Below are 12,279 nucleotides of genomic sequence, written 5' to 3'. Positions count from 1 at the left end.
TAGAGGAAACGCTTAGTTGAAGTCATTGCTGCTCAAAGGGGTGCCACCAGGTACTGAATCTAAAGGTTCAAATACTTTTTCATGTATGTATGTATATCTTTATTTATATAGCGCCAAAAGTGTACTCAGCGCTTCACAAAGAATGCAGTACAGGGAATTATAATAATACAATAAGCGCAGCAAAATCAGACAATAGGAAAGGAAATCCCTGCCCCGAAGAGGTTACAATCTTAAGTGGTATGATGGGAGACTTACAGAGACAGCAGGTGAGGGGGAAAGGTGTTTAGACAGGTGTGGCAGTGCTTGGCCACAATGGATGGTAGGGGTGACTGTGGGTGCGGGACAATAGCCATGAGTGCAGGCTATTGGGATGCTTGATTTGTGGGGCGAGTTTTAAGGTTAGTCAGTATTGAATCAGAAGGTTAACATCATTTGCAAGGGAAGAGATGGCAGGGAGGCGTGGGTGAGAGCAGGTGGGTTTATGTCTGGATTCAGGATTAAGAGAGATCCCCAGCAACAGGAAGGAGTAGATAAAGGGTGTGAATAGAGGATTTGTGTGGGTGCTTTTTATTGAGGGGTGAAGAAGTTGTTGGGAAAGAGGTGTATACATAATTGTGCAGTGTATGGGCCCATGCATAGGTGGAGGGGAGGGGAAGAGAGATGAAGAAATGTGGATAGGAGGGGAGTGGGGAAGTTGGAGAGAACAGAAACGTTCACAAAGGAGTGAGGAAACAGCAAATAGAAAAAGCAATAGGGAGGGTCAAGTGAGATGCAGAAGGAGAGACTTCCCAGAGCAGCGGTCTGCAAACTGGGGGGTGCGAGACTGACTGCGAGGGGCGCGGAGTTTACAGAGGCCCCGCGCGCTTCCCAAAGGCACTTAAATCAAGTGCCGGGGGAGCGGCAAAGGCCTCTGTGAACCTTACTTACCTTGGCACCGGCTGCTTCTTAGTCGTGTCGCCATGGCAACGCGGCGAGGTCATGTGACGTCACGTTGCTATGGCAACATGACGCCGGAGCCCAGGTAAGCGGCGGAAGGGGCGCGGAGAGAACGGAACTGCCGGCAGGGGGGCGCAGGGAATAAGTTTGCGCCCCCCTGTATTAGAGTATATAAAGAGTACAAATAATCACAGCATTTAGAAAGTCAAGTTCTCACAGTTGCAGAGTTGTTGTAGTACAGAGTCCAGATTTTCTTGTAGTATTCACCTCCAATTTCAACTCCAAAATGAACTCCACAGACACTTTATATGTGACACTTTTGATATTACACACAGCCATAATGGATATTGAATGTTGAGTGTCATTTGTGGATAAATAAATATTTTAAAAAGTATCATATTTTTGTGTAATTTGTTTGATCAGGTTATCTTTAGCTATTATTAGGACTTCGATTGAAATATGTGAAAATCCTAAGGGATTTACAAACTTTTTCTCGTCACTGTATTTGATTTTAAAATCTGCATTTATATTTATATCTGCTTGAAAGAAGGTTGTTGCCATTTCCAAACCTCTTCTTTCCCTCTTGATTTGCAGATTGAAGCACATTTGGATACACTTGTAAATGAACAGGCCTCTTACGTGTTAACAAGAGCTGGATTAAGTCAAATATACAGCTGTGTGCAGCAACACAAATCAGAACAGGTGAGATCTTAGTAGGGAACATACTACAGTACTATAATACATCATATATTTTTCTTGTATAGCATAAACAATGTTCACAGAGCTGTATGTAGAATTTGTCAGGCTCAGTGTATCACTGTCCTGCAGAGCTTGCAATTGAACAAGTCACTTTATCAGGCACCAACAATTCAAAGTCACAGGGAGATCGGACATTGGAATTGGGACTGGGTTCAGCTGCATTGAAGGCATTGTTCTGACCGTTCCCTTATAAATCTAGTAAAAGAAAATCGAAAAAAATGTAGTACAGTAATAAGCTTCCCATGCTTATTGCTACAGCAAAGGTCGTCACCACCTCTCTCCTGGGGAAGAAATCTCTCCATAGATTACTCATTCATACGTGTGCACTTGGACCTGTGTATTAAATAGAAGTGGGATGTGTGCGCTTAAACCAGGGCTGCACAACACGCGGCCCGCGGGCCGCATGCGGCCCGCCTGGCCTCTCTGTGTGGCCCTCGATGAGATTTAAAAAAAAAAAAAAAAAACTTTGAAAAAAAAAAATTTTTGAAAAAAAAATGGCGCCAATTCCCTGCGGTCCCGGCGCGCATGCGCTAGGCCCGCTCCGTCCCCCCCCCCTTCCCTGCTCCCAACGCGGGGCGGAAGGGGAAGCAACATGCAGCTCCTCTGCGGGCCCGCTCCCCCCCTTGCTCCCAACGTGGGCCGGAGGGGGAAGCAACACGCAGCTCCTCTGCGGGCTCGCTCCCCTCCCCCTTCCTTGCTCCCAACGCGGGGCGGAAGGGGAAGCAACACGCAGCTCCTCTGCGGGCCCGCTCCCCTCCCCCTCCCCCTTCCCTGCTCCCAACGCGGGGCGGAAGGGGAAGTAATAATTAAATAATTCAGCTCCTCCAGCGGCCTGCTTCTCACCGCTTCCCTCCGCGGCCAGCTTCTCGCGTCCCCCACGAGCTCACCTCCCGTGCCCTCCTCCCCCCCCTTCCCCCAACCCGCGCCCCCAAGCCCACCTCCCGTCCCAGGCAGCTGCCGCAGGGATATCGGGGGCAGGAGGAGCAAGCGTCCGGCGGCAACCTGCACCCACCCGGGTCAAGGTAAGTCACTGTCAGTCACTGTCACCCAAGTCACTGTCACCCAAGTCACTGTCACCCACCCACCCAGTCACTGTCAAGTCACTGTCACCCACCCAGTCACTGTCACCTACCCACCCACTGTCACCCACCCACCCAGTCACTGTCACCCAGTCACTGTCAAGTCACTGTCACCCACCCAGTCACTGTCACCCACCCAGTCACTGTCACCCACCCAGTCACTGTCACCCTGTCACCGTCACCCACCCACCCAGTCACTGTCACCCACCCACCCACTGTCACTGTCACTGTCACCCACCCACCCAGTCACCCACCCACCCACCCAGTCACTGTCCCACCCTGTCACTGTGTCCCACCCTGTCACTCTTCCCACCCAGTCACTGTGTCCCACCCCGTCACTGTCACCCACCCAGTCACTGTCACCCACCCAGTCACTGTCACCCACCCAGTCACTGTCATAGTCACTGTCACCCACCCAGTCACTGTCACCCACCCAGTCACTGTCACCCACCCAGTCACTGTCACCCACCCAGTCACTGTCACCCACCTATCCACCCAGTCACTGTCACCCACCCAGTCACTGTCACCCACCCAGTCACTATCACCCACCCACCCAGTCACTGTCAAGTCACTGTCACCCACCCACCCAGTCACTGTCATAGTCACTGTCACCCACCCAGTCACTGTCACCCACCCAGTCACTGTCACCCACCCAGTCACTGTCACCCACCCAGTCACTGTCACCCACCTATCCACCCAGTCACTGTCACCCACCCAGTCACTGTCACCCACCCAGTCACTGTCACCCACCCACCCAGTCACTGTCACCCACCCAGTCACTGTGTCCCACCCAGTCACTGTCACCCAGTCACTGTCACCCACCCAAGGGGGAGAGTGATGTGAGGTGCAAGGGGGGGAGAGTGATGTGAGGTGCAAGGGGGGGAGAGGGATGTGAGGTGCAAGGGGGGGAGAGGGATGTGAGGTGCAAGGGGGGGAGAGTGATGTGAGGTGCAAGGGGGGGGAGAGGGATGTGAGGTGCAAGGGGGAGAGGGATGTGAGGTTCAGGGGGGAGAGGGATGTGAGGTTCAAGGGGGGAGAGGGATGTGAGGTGCAAGGGGGAGAGGGATGTGAGGTGCAAGGGGGGAGAGGGATGTGAGGTGCAAGGGGGGAGAGGGATGTGAGGTTCAGGGGGGGAGAGGGATGTGAGGTGCAAGGGGGGAGAGGGATGTGAGGTTCAGGGGGGGAGAGGGATGTGAGGTGCAAGTGGGGAGAGGGATGTGAGGTGCAAGGGGGGAGAGGGATGTGAGGTGCAAGGGGGGAGAGGGATGTGAGGTGCAAGGGGGGAGAGGGATGTGAGGTGCAAGGGGGCAGAGGGATGTGAGCTGCAGGGGGGAGGGATGTGAGGTGCAAGGGGGCAGAGGGATGTGAGGTGCAAGGGGGCAGAGGGATGTGAGCTGCAGGGGGGAGGGATGTGAGCTGCAGGGGGGAGGGATGTGAGCTGCAGGGGGTGGTGGGGTGTAGGGGGGTATTGTGTGTTTGATGTGGAGGGGGGTATTGTGTGTTTGATGTGGAGGGGTGTATTGTGTGTGGGTGAGGGGGAGAGATGGGGGTATGAGAGATAGATGGGGAGTATCGCAATGGTTGATAGTGTTGGGTTCTGGGGGAGATATGAGGATGATGATGGGTGCTGGAGGAGAGATGATGATGATGATGATGATGATGATGATGATGATGATTTTACCCGTGCGGCCCAATTTATTTTTCCTTGGAGCAGTTCGGCCCTTCGCACTTTACGAGTTGTGCAGGCCTGGCTTAAACTAATAAGGAGGGGTCACAGACCTCCCAAACAATTTACAATTAGACAAACGGTTTGAGCTGGCTATGGTTGTGTATGTCTAATAAGTCAGAGTGTTTTTTTGTTTACTAGGATTGCCACTTTAAAGCGGCAGTCATTGCTGATCACCACTGTTTATTGCATGTTATGTATATTAAAGCAGCAGAACATGTGTTTTTTCTTAATTGAGGGGTGGAGGGGTGTCTGGAGCTGAACGGTGTTAATTTCACCTCTGGGGACCCCTTTCTTCCTAAAATACTTACCTCCGTAGTGGGTACCGGTTGCAGCTCTGAAGATTTAATGGTCCTGGTTACGCGGGCCAAAAGGAAGCCGCAAGGGATGACATGACGGCTTCCTATAGACCCGTGTAACGCGGGAGCTTTAAATCTGCCTGTCAGAGCTTCTACCAGCGCCTCCTATTGAGGTAAATATCTTGGAAGCAGGGTGTCCCCTGGGCTGAAATTAGCGTTGTTCAGCCCCAGACACCCCCTGCTTTAAACATATAACTATAAAACAGTTAAAAAGCAGGATTTGCTGCTTTAACAAATACCTTCTTTCCCTTTCCAATGCTTTATTTATTTATTTATTTTTTTAAACCTGATGCTTTGTGAGGGAGATAGGTGTTTGAAAGTGTTGAGAGGTTAAAATGGAGCTCGCCCAGTGCAGTGTAAAGGTTACCATGGTAGTATCAGGCGCTTGGGATTAGGGAAATCACAGATTTTGTTACACGCTCTTTATAAAAAAATTTTTTTTAAAGAGCAGGACATGCCGGGTTCAAGATACTAACATTCTACCGTAAGAGTAAAACTCATCTCAGCTTCTGGTGGGGCAGGGAGCTGCTGTTTCAACTGACCCCTTAAAAAAAAACAAAAGCAGCACGTGTTCTATTTTCTGTAGCGTATAATGCAGGGGTGGGCAAAGCCAGCTCAAGGGCCACCAACAGGCCAAGTTTTAGGGATATCCCTGCTTCAGAAACAGGTGGCTCAATCAGTGGCTCAGTCGTTGATTGAGCCACCTGTCCTGATGCAGGGATATCCTTAAAACCTGGCCTGTTGGTGGCCCTTGAGGACTGGAGTTGCCCAACCCTTTTCTAGAGATAAGAGTTTAGGGGTTAATCTTTTTGGCCAACTCGAAAATGTATTAAACGGATTTTAGCCATTGAAAGTTACAGAATTATTAGAATTGATGCGCAAGAGCTTTCATCTTCTTGCAAATGTGATGTGTTCCTAAGTGGGACTAGAGCATTAAAAGGCAATCCAATACGTAATTAACAGAGAGCAATTGAGATGTATTCCCAAAAAAAAACCATACACATGATTGTTCTAAAGCTTTTTATTTTTATCTTCCTTTCGCAGGGCCCATTAGCCAATTTACCCAGCATGGATTCGGTTTCACTGAAGGCTGCAATGGTACACTCTTTATTTTCCTTTCAGCTTGTGTACTTTTATCTGTTACACAAGGTTTAATTGGTTTAATCTAATCTTAGGTTTTTGAAATATCTTGCTGAAGGTCGTAATGGGAAATGTCTTCATTTGTATCATAATGTTAACCATCTGACTACACTTTGTATTTTAAATGCTTTTTGTGTAGTTTACATTATAATTACAGAATATTGCAACTATATTTTATAGCGCAGGTGAATTGTAATTGCATATCTATATTCTAGGAATTGACCGGTAGTTAAGGTATTTACAGTATAATTATATAGATGACCAGCAAACAATGAGAAACTGTGTTATAAGAAGCTTCTCGCTTATGTAGTTGCATCTATGCAATCTTAATGTGTTAGTAGATCATAGAATAAAGAATTCATCAGGATAATACTCCTTCTACTTAGCTCAAGTTTGCAATTTACTGTGGCCTCATGGAAATGTTACTCTATGCACTTTACTTTTCAACCCCTGACCTTACACCTGCTGCACAGACAAGAGTTTCTGAATGTCTCTCTGCGATATCATCCTGGATGGCCATCCACCGACTTAAACTTAACATGGCAAAAACAGAGCTCATCATACTTCCTCCCAAACCTGGCCCTACTACCTCCTTCCACATTACTGTTGGAAGTACTATCATTCACCCAGTAGCCCAAGCACTATGGGTCACACTCGACTCTTCTCATATTCAAAACATATCTAAAATCTGTCGCTTTTTTCTCCGGAAAATTTCTCTGTTGCACGACTGCTAAAACTCTGACTCATGCCCTCATTCTCTCCCGTCTCGATTTACTGAACCTCCTGCTGTCCGGCCTTCCTGCCTCTCACCTGTCTCCTCAACAATCTATCCTAAACGCTGCTGCCAGAATCCCTCTACTCTTTCCTACAGTATATCTGTCTCAGCGTTTCCCCTGCTGAAATCACTCTCCTGGCTTCCTATCAAATCCCAATCTCGCACTCAATTCTCCTCCTTACTTTTAAAGCTTTACACTCTTCTGCCCCTCCCTACATCTCAGCCCTAATTTCTCGCTATGCACCATCCCGACTCTTGCGTTCTGCTCAAGGATGTCTTCTCTCTACCCCCTTTGTATCTAAAGCCCTCTCCTGCCTTAAACCTTTCTCACTGACTGCCCAACACCTCTGGAATGCCCTTCCCCTCAATAACCGACTAGCACCCTCTCTATCCACCTTTTAAGACCCACCTTAAAACCCACCTCCTTAACAAAGCATATGAATAGCTCCGTGGCTGATACTATACACCTCATACATCGACGTGGCCCCTTGCAGATGCACTTACTAGAACGCCTATGTACGTTCTTCCTACTTATCAACTAGATTGTAAGCTCTTCGGGGCAGGGACTCCTTTTCCTAAATGTTACTTTAATATCTGAAGAACTTCTTCCCATTATGTGTTATTTGTATTATTTGTTATTTATATGATTGTCACGTGTATTACTGCTGTGAAGCACTATGTACATTAATGGCGCTATATAAATAAAGACATACAATACATACAAATGAATGTTCAATGTCCTTAGGGCAGAGTGAGAGCATGTTCATTGCATTCAGTCTGTTCTCTCATTATTAGGTGCAGTTTGACCGTTACCTGTCTGCTCCTGACAACCTGCTGATGCCACAGCTACATTTGTTTCTAAGTGCTGCAGTAAAGTAAGTTTTCTGTTGTTGTAAATAACCAACTTTGTTATACCTCTACACAGCAATGATCTGCAGATGTTTCTTGAACATGACAGCCAGACATTGCAGTACGTCATTAGAACATCAAACAGATATATTTACATTTGGGATATAATGTGCGCAGTGTCAAAAATACAGGTAAATGTGAGGATGAAAGGAAGTTTTTGCCCGCTTGACTGCTATTTTGGGATATTCGATGATACAGTAGGGATAATCGAAAGTTCAGTGGTTAATAGCACAGAGTGTTTGCATTGTTAACTGTAGTTCTGATTTAAAGGTGCAATCCCATGTAGCCGGCGAAAAAACAACCCTTTAAAAACAATTTACCAATCTGATTCCCTTTCTTCCACTAATCTAACCATGCTAAATGTAAATATTTGATTTCGCTGGAAATTAATTAATTGTTTCCATAGAACCCCTAATTAGCAATGTAATATCATGGTCCTCTTTTGTTGTGTGAAACTCCTACTCATTTAACCTATACAGTATGTGTAAGAACTGTATTATCAGTTGATGAGAGTTCCCATTTTTTGTTATACAGTATTTGGGTGTGTTAAATGTTATCTAATTTATTTTTCTTGTAGTAAAAACATATATTGGCCCTTTCATTTTAGTAGGACTCTGGGACATAGATGAATATCATTACTATAGAAGATTAACAAATTCCAAAGAACATTCAAAATGTTAACCTAATGCACACTCCTAGAAATGAATACCTAAAACAAAAAAAACACAAAGCACAGATATATTGTAAAAACTTCATTGGGGTGCTTTAGGAATCCAAGCTCATATCAGTAAATCGCTGTACAAAGCACTGCCAATAACAAAGATTAAATAGACACGCAGCAGAATAATAGTTACATAATGTCAATGACGTAATGGCATGCCGAGGAACAAGCTGTTGTGGTTATAAGACGTTTGCCCCTCCACATCAAACCCAAGGAAGATCCATTGGGACAGAAAGGATGGCAATTTAAAGGCACTTAAAATTAAATATGTATTATTCTGCTCATATGAAGTGCTCTTGTTTGATCCTGATTTTGGTACCACAATAGATAACTACTTTCTCTAAGCACAGTTGTGAAGTAGCAATAACGTTTATGATTTGCTGAGACTAATGTGTTTGAGGACTCTATTTGGTGGTTACATTTAGTGTTGTAATTCACCAAAGTGCAGCATGTAACAATAGTCTAGATCAACAAAAGGATCATAATGTGACGTTACCCCAAGCAGGAAAGGGCATTATGATATTCTCAAAGCTTATTATATGCAGAAACACGTCCGAACGACATCTCATTCAAATAGGCTTAATGTCACATTATTGTAGTACAGTAGGGCCCGCTTTACGGTGTTCCGCTCATACAGCAGTACTGGTAAAGGGGACGCCATGTCTGCACATGTGCAGAGCGGTGGCTGACCAGGTCGCGCATGCGCAGAACGGGGGGTGCAGAAGTTGCGCAGAAGGGGAAATTGCCGGTGTGCTCATGCACAGAGGCCAAAAATCGCTGGTTCCGCTTTTCGGCGATTTTCGCTTTACAGCGGGAACATAGAACGGAACCTGCCGCATTACTGAGGCCCGCCTGTATAATATTGTGTTGTGTTCCAGCAACTGGAAGTTAAGTATATCTTAGTGTTACTCCTGTCGAAACCTTGAAATAGGCAATTAACTCATGTTGAGAAAAAGTAGAGGGAAATCATGCCATGTTAGTTACATCATATTGTATTTAGCTTTGGTGTTATACTCATACATATCCTGCAAAAGCTCTATTTCAGGGAGTGGTCAGGATTAACGCCAGGTTTAGGTATGACCTAACGTAAAATTCAGTCCCTGTGATAACCTTAATGTACTATTTTGGCTATGCAATGTTGTGATGATGCCTTATTTGTATATCATTTGCATTTCATTATCACTAACGTCCATTATACTGTAGTTATTGCTATAGTCTTTATGGGAGGAAACACAGCCTAACATTATCTTATTGTCCTTTGAAGATGCACTGTTCAATTTAACGTGACGTTGGGTTAATGTCACGTTAAGTGACTTAAGTGTTCATGAAATATGTCACATGGGCAAATAGCCTTTCCATTGTCAGTCATTAGGGTCCAACAGTAAACATTGACTACAGCTGCAATATTTACTTTGTATAATAGACACAAAAATAAAATGTTGCGGTGCCCAAGCTTTTAATTTTTTTCCAGTAGATGTTGGGCACATCTGTACAAGATGACAAGTAGTTGCCTCTTTAGTGGAAACCTTTAGGACAAATGTCACGGGAGACCAGAACTTAACTCGGGCATGAAGACACTAGACACGTCAAAGCATTTGAAAAAACAATTTTTTTCCAGCCGGAAGCAGCAAGCACTACACAAAAACACGAATCAGAGCTGTACTCAGTTAAACAGGGACATACGGGGGAATCCTAGCTGGCTAGGTACTGAGTGCCACATTGAAGGCTTACCCACGGTTTCCTTCCACACACTGAGGGGTAGGGACTGGCCAGACCTCTCTGGTGCAATTCGCAGCAGAGCTATTTCAAATCTGCTGCTTAAAAGTCCGGCTCTCCTTTTCTCCAGCACAGCTACAGTCCAGTAGCATAAAGCACATTTACATTTCCCACAGACCAGTGTCTCTGTGTCGTTTTCGGGTATCTCTGGTAAAGCCTCGGAGCACAACGCTTAGTCCGTCTGCACGTCAGGATCCGAATCAGCTGTGCAGCGCTGATCGGGTTCCCCTTTTTATATATGTTCCCTGCTTCCATAGGAAAACATGGTAGAGGGGCTGGTGACCAATCACAGTATGAATGCTACTAACGGACCAATAAGGATGTGAGGACTTTCCTGCATTGACCAATCGGGGCTGGGGTGGGGTTAGAGAGTTATAGGGCTTGTGGAGGGAAACACAAAGTGGCCCACTAGAATGTTAATGAGCCAAGAATACAAATAACTTTGTATTAACAGCTGCATTGAATCTCAACCACCCAGTGTACATCTGTGTTGCCCGAAAGGCAGACAGCTTTTGGCGCAGTCGAAGGGCAGCTAAAGGGTGTGAGCCGTTTGCTGCCGTTCCCTAATGTTTGGTGATGTTAAAGCTGCTCTATTTCAATCTGAAACTCAGCAGCCCTTTATCCCTTGTATACAACATTCCAACTCTATCTGTCCATGAAATGTTTGTGAAGTGACTGTATAACCCTGTTCTTTTAATGTAATCATGTGTTTTTATATCTCTGTGCCCAGGACATACTTGAAAACGAGGGGTAACTCTCAATGTATTACTTCCTGGTAAAACATTTGTATAAATAAAAATATGAATAAATAAAAATCGGAGCAGTGCTTACCAAAGGGACTCGGCAACTGCTTCCCCCGGCCAACAGTATCTCCTGCTGGGCTGGCGCTGCTCTGGCTGAAGCAACCATTTGCGCTGCTTTTTTGGTGGATGGCCCCCTGGTCCGATCTCCACCCCTGGACCTCTCCTCACCCTCCAGTCTCCGCAGCAGCTATTTCCTCTGGACATGTGGGCTGCACAAAGGGTTTCTTAGCCCTGCATATCCAGAGACCCTGGCTCTGCTTTATGGTTGCACAGAACACATTTTTATACTTTCAATACACTTTCACAACAGTCATATTAGAATCACAGTTACAGGGCTACACAGTATACATTAAAAACAAGTAGATCCGGGATCTGGTGGCCAGATGAGTCCCAGTGAAGGACGGACAGAGCTTAACCTTTTATTTAACAAATTTCCTAGCTGCTAAAATGGATTGAGTGAGCACAGCTTAATGTGTGCATTATTCAGCAATAGCATTAGTGAGAAATGGAGACCACGGGCACTGTGTCCAAGTATGTGTTCTAAAAGCAATGTGATGGTGAGTAGGAATTGGTCATTACATTTTTTCTCGTGGTTATGGGAACTTAACCTTTTAATCGCTAACTATGATGACATTTGCGTTCTGGATTAAACATAAATATACAGTTATACCCTTAGTTTCTGCACTCCGTGTTAAATAGTTTTTGTATGTAGCCAGGTCCCCCAGACTCACCCATATATCTATGTATGCGGGGAGAATAGGGAAGGTTACAGCGAGTGCAGGGAGCGCTCCGGTGTACCGGAGGCTCCGCAGTGATCCGAGCGATCAGGGCGCCGCCATGTTGGATGTTCGCGCAAGCGCGGCGGGCCGTGGAGGTGGCGATGGAGCAGAGGTTGCGCATGCGCAGTCCGAGGTTGCAAAGCCCGCGAAAGAGGAGCGGCTCCTATAGGGTGGAGCGCACGGGACTACGAGTCCCAGCAGGCATAGCGAGACCAGGTGACGCCAGGGAGCCAATAGAGCAGCCAGGAATCGGTAGGAGGTGGTTAGAAGGTTGCGCAGGGGAGCACGGAGTCAGAGCCGAACCCTGCACTAGGCCCCATACCCCGGCCCAGTTAGGCCCTGAGTCCCGTTGAGTGGAGCGGAAGTAGGGACCGGCCCTCCGATAGGTTACAGTTCCCCTTAGTGTTCACCGGAGAGGTATAGCCCACAGAGACCGTTGCAATATCCAGCTGGAGGTTTGGGCTCAGACCTCAACAGCCGCAGCAGCAGCCGACCGGGTGGGATCGCCCCGGAAGGT

The 12,279-nt window shown here is 46.6% G+C and overlaps 1 protein-coding gene across 1 annotated transcript in view; it reads left to right on the top strand.

The window, feature by feature from the left end:
* Positions 1-12,279, top strand: part of COG6 (component of oligomeric golgi complex 6) — a 158,586-nt gene that overhangs the window by 113,396 nt on the left and 32,911 nt on the right. Inside the window, exons 16-18 of the mRNA XM_075592027.1 lie at positions 1,531-1,638; positions 5,904-5,957; positions 7,570-7,649. Coding sequence (XP_075448142.1) covers positions 1,531-1,638; positions 5,904-5,957; positions 7,570-7,649 — 242 coding nt within the window. The remainder of the gene's footprint in view (positions 1-1,530; positions 1,639-5,903; positions 5,958-7,569; positions 7,650-12,279) is intronic.

Source organism: Ascaphus truei, chromosome 3 (genome assembly GCF_040206685.1).
Source record: "Ascaphus truei isolate aAscTru1 chromosome 3, aAscTru1.hap1, whole genome shotgun sequence".
Lineage (NCBI taxonomy): Eukaryota > Metazoa > Chordata > Amphibia > Anura > Ascaphidae > Ascaphus > Ascaphus truei.
Note: the sequence above shows the minus strand (reverse complement) of the source record. Positions and strands in the feature narration are given on the sequence as shown.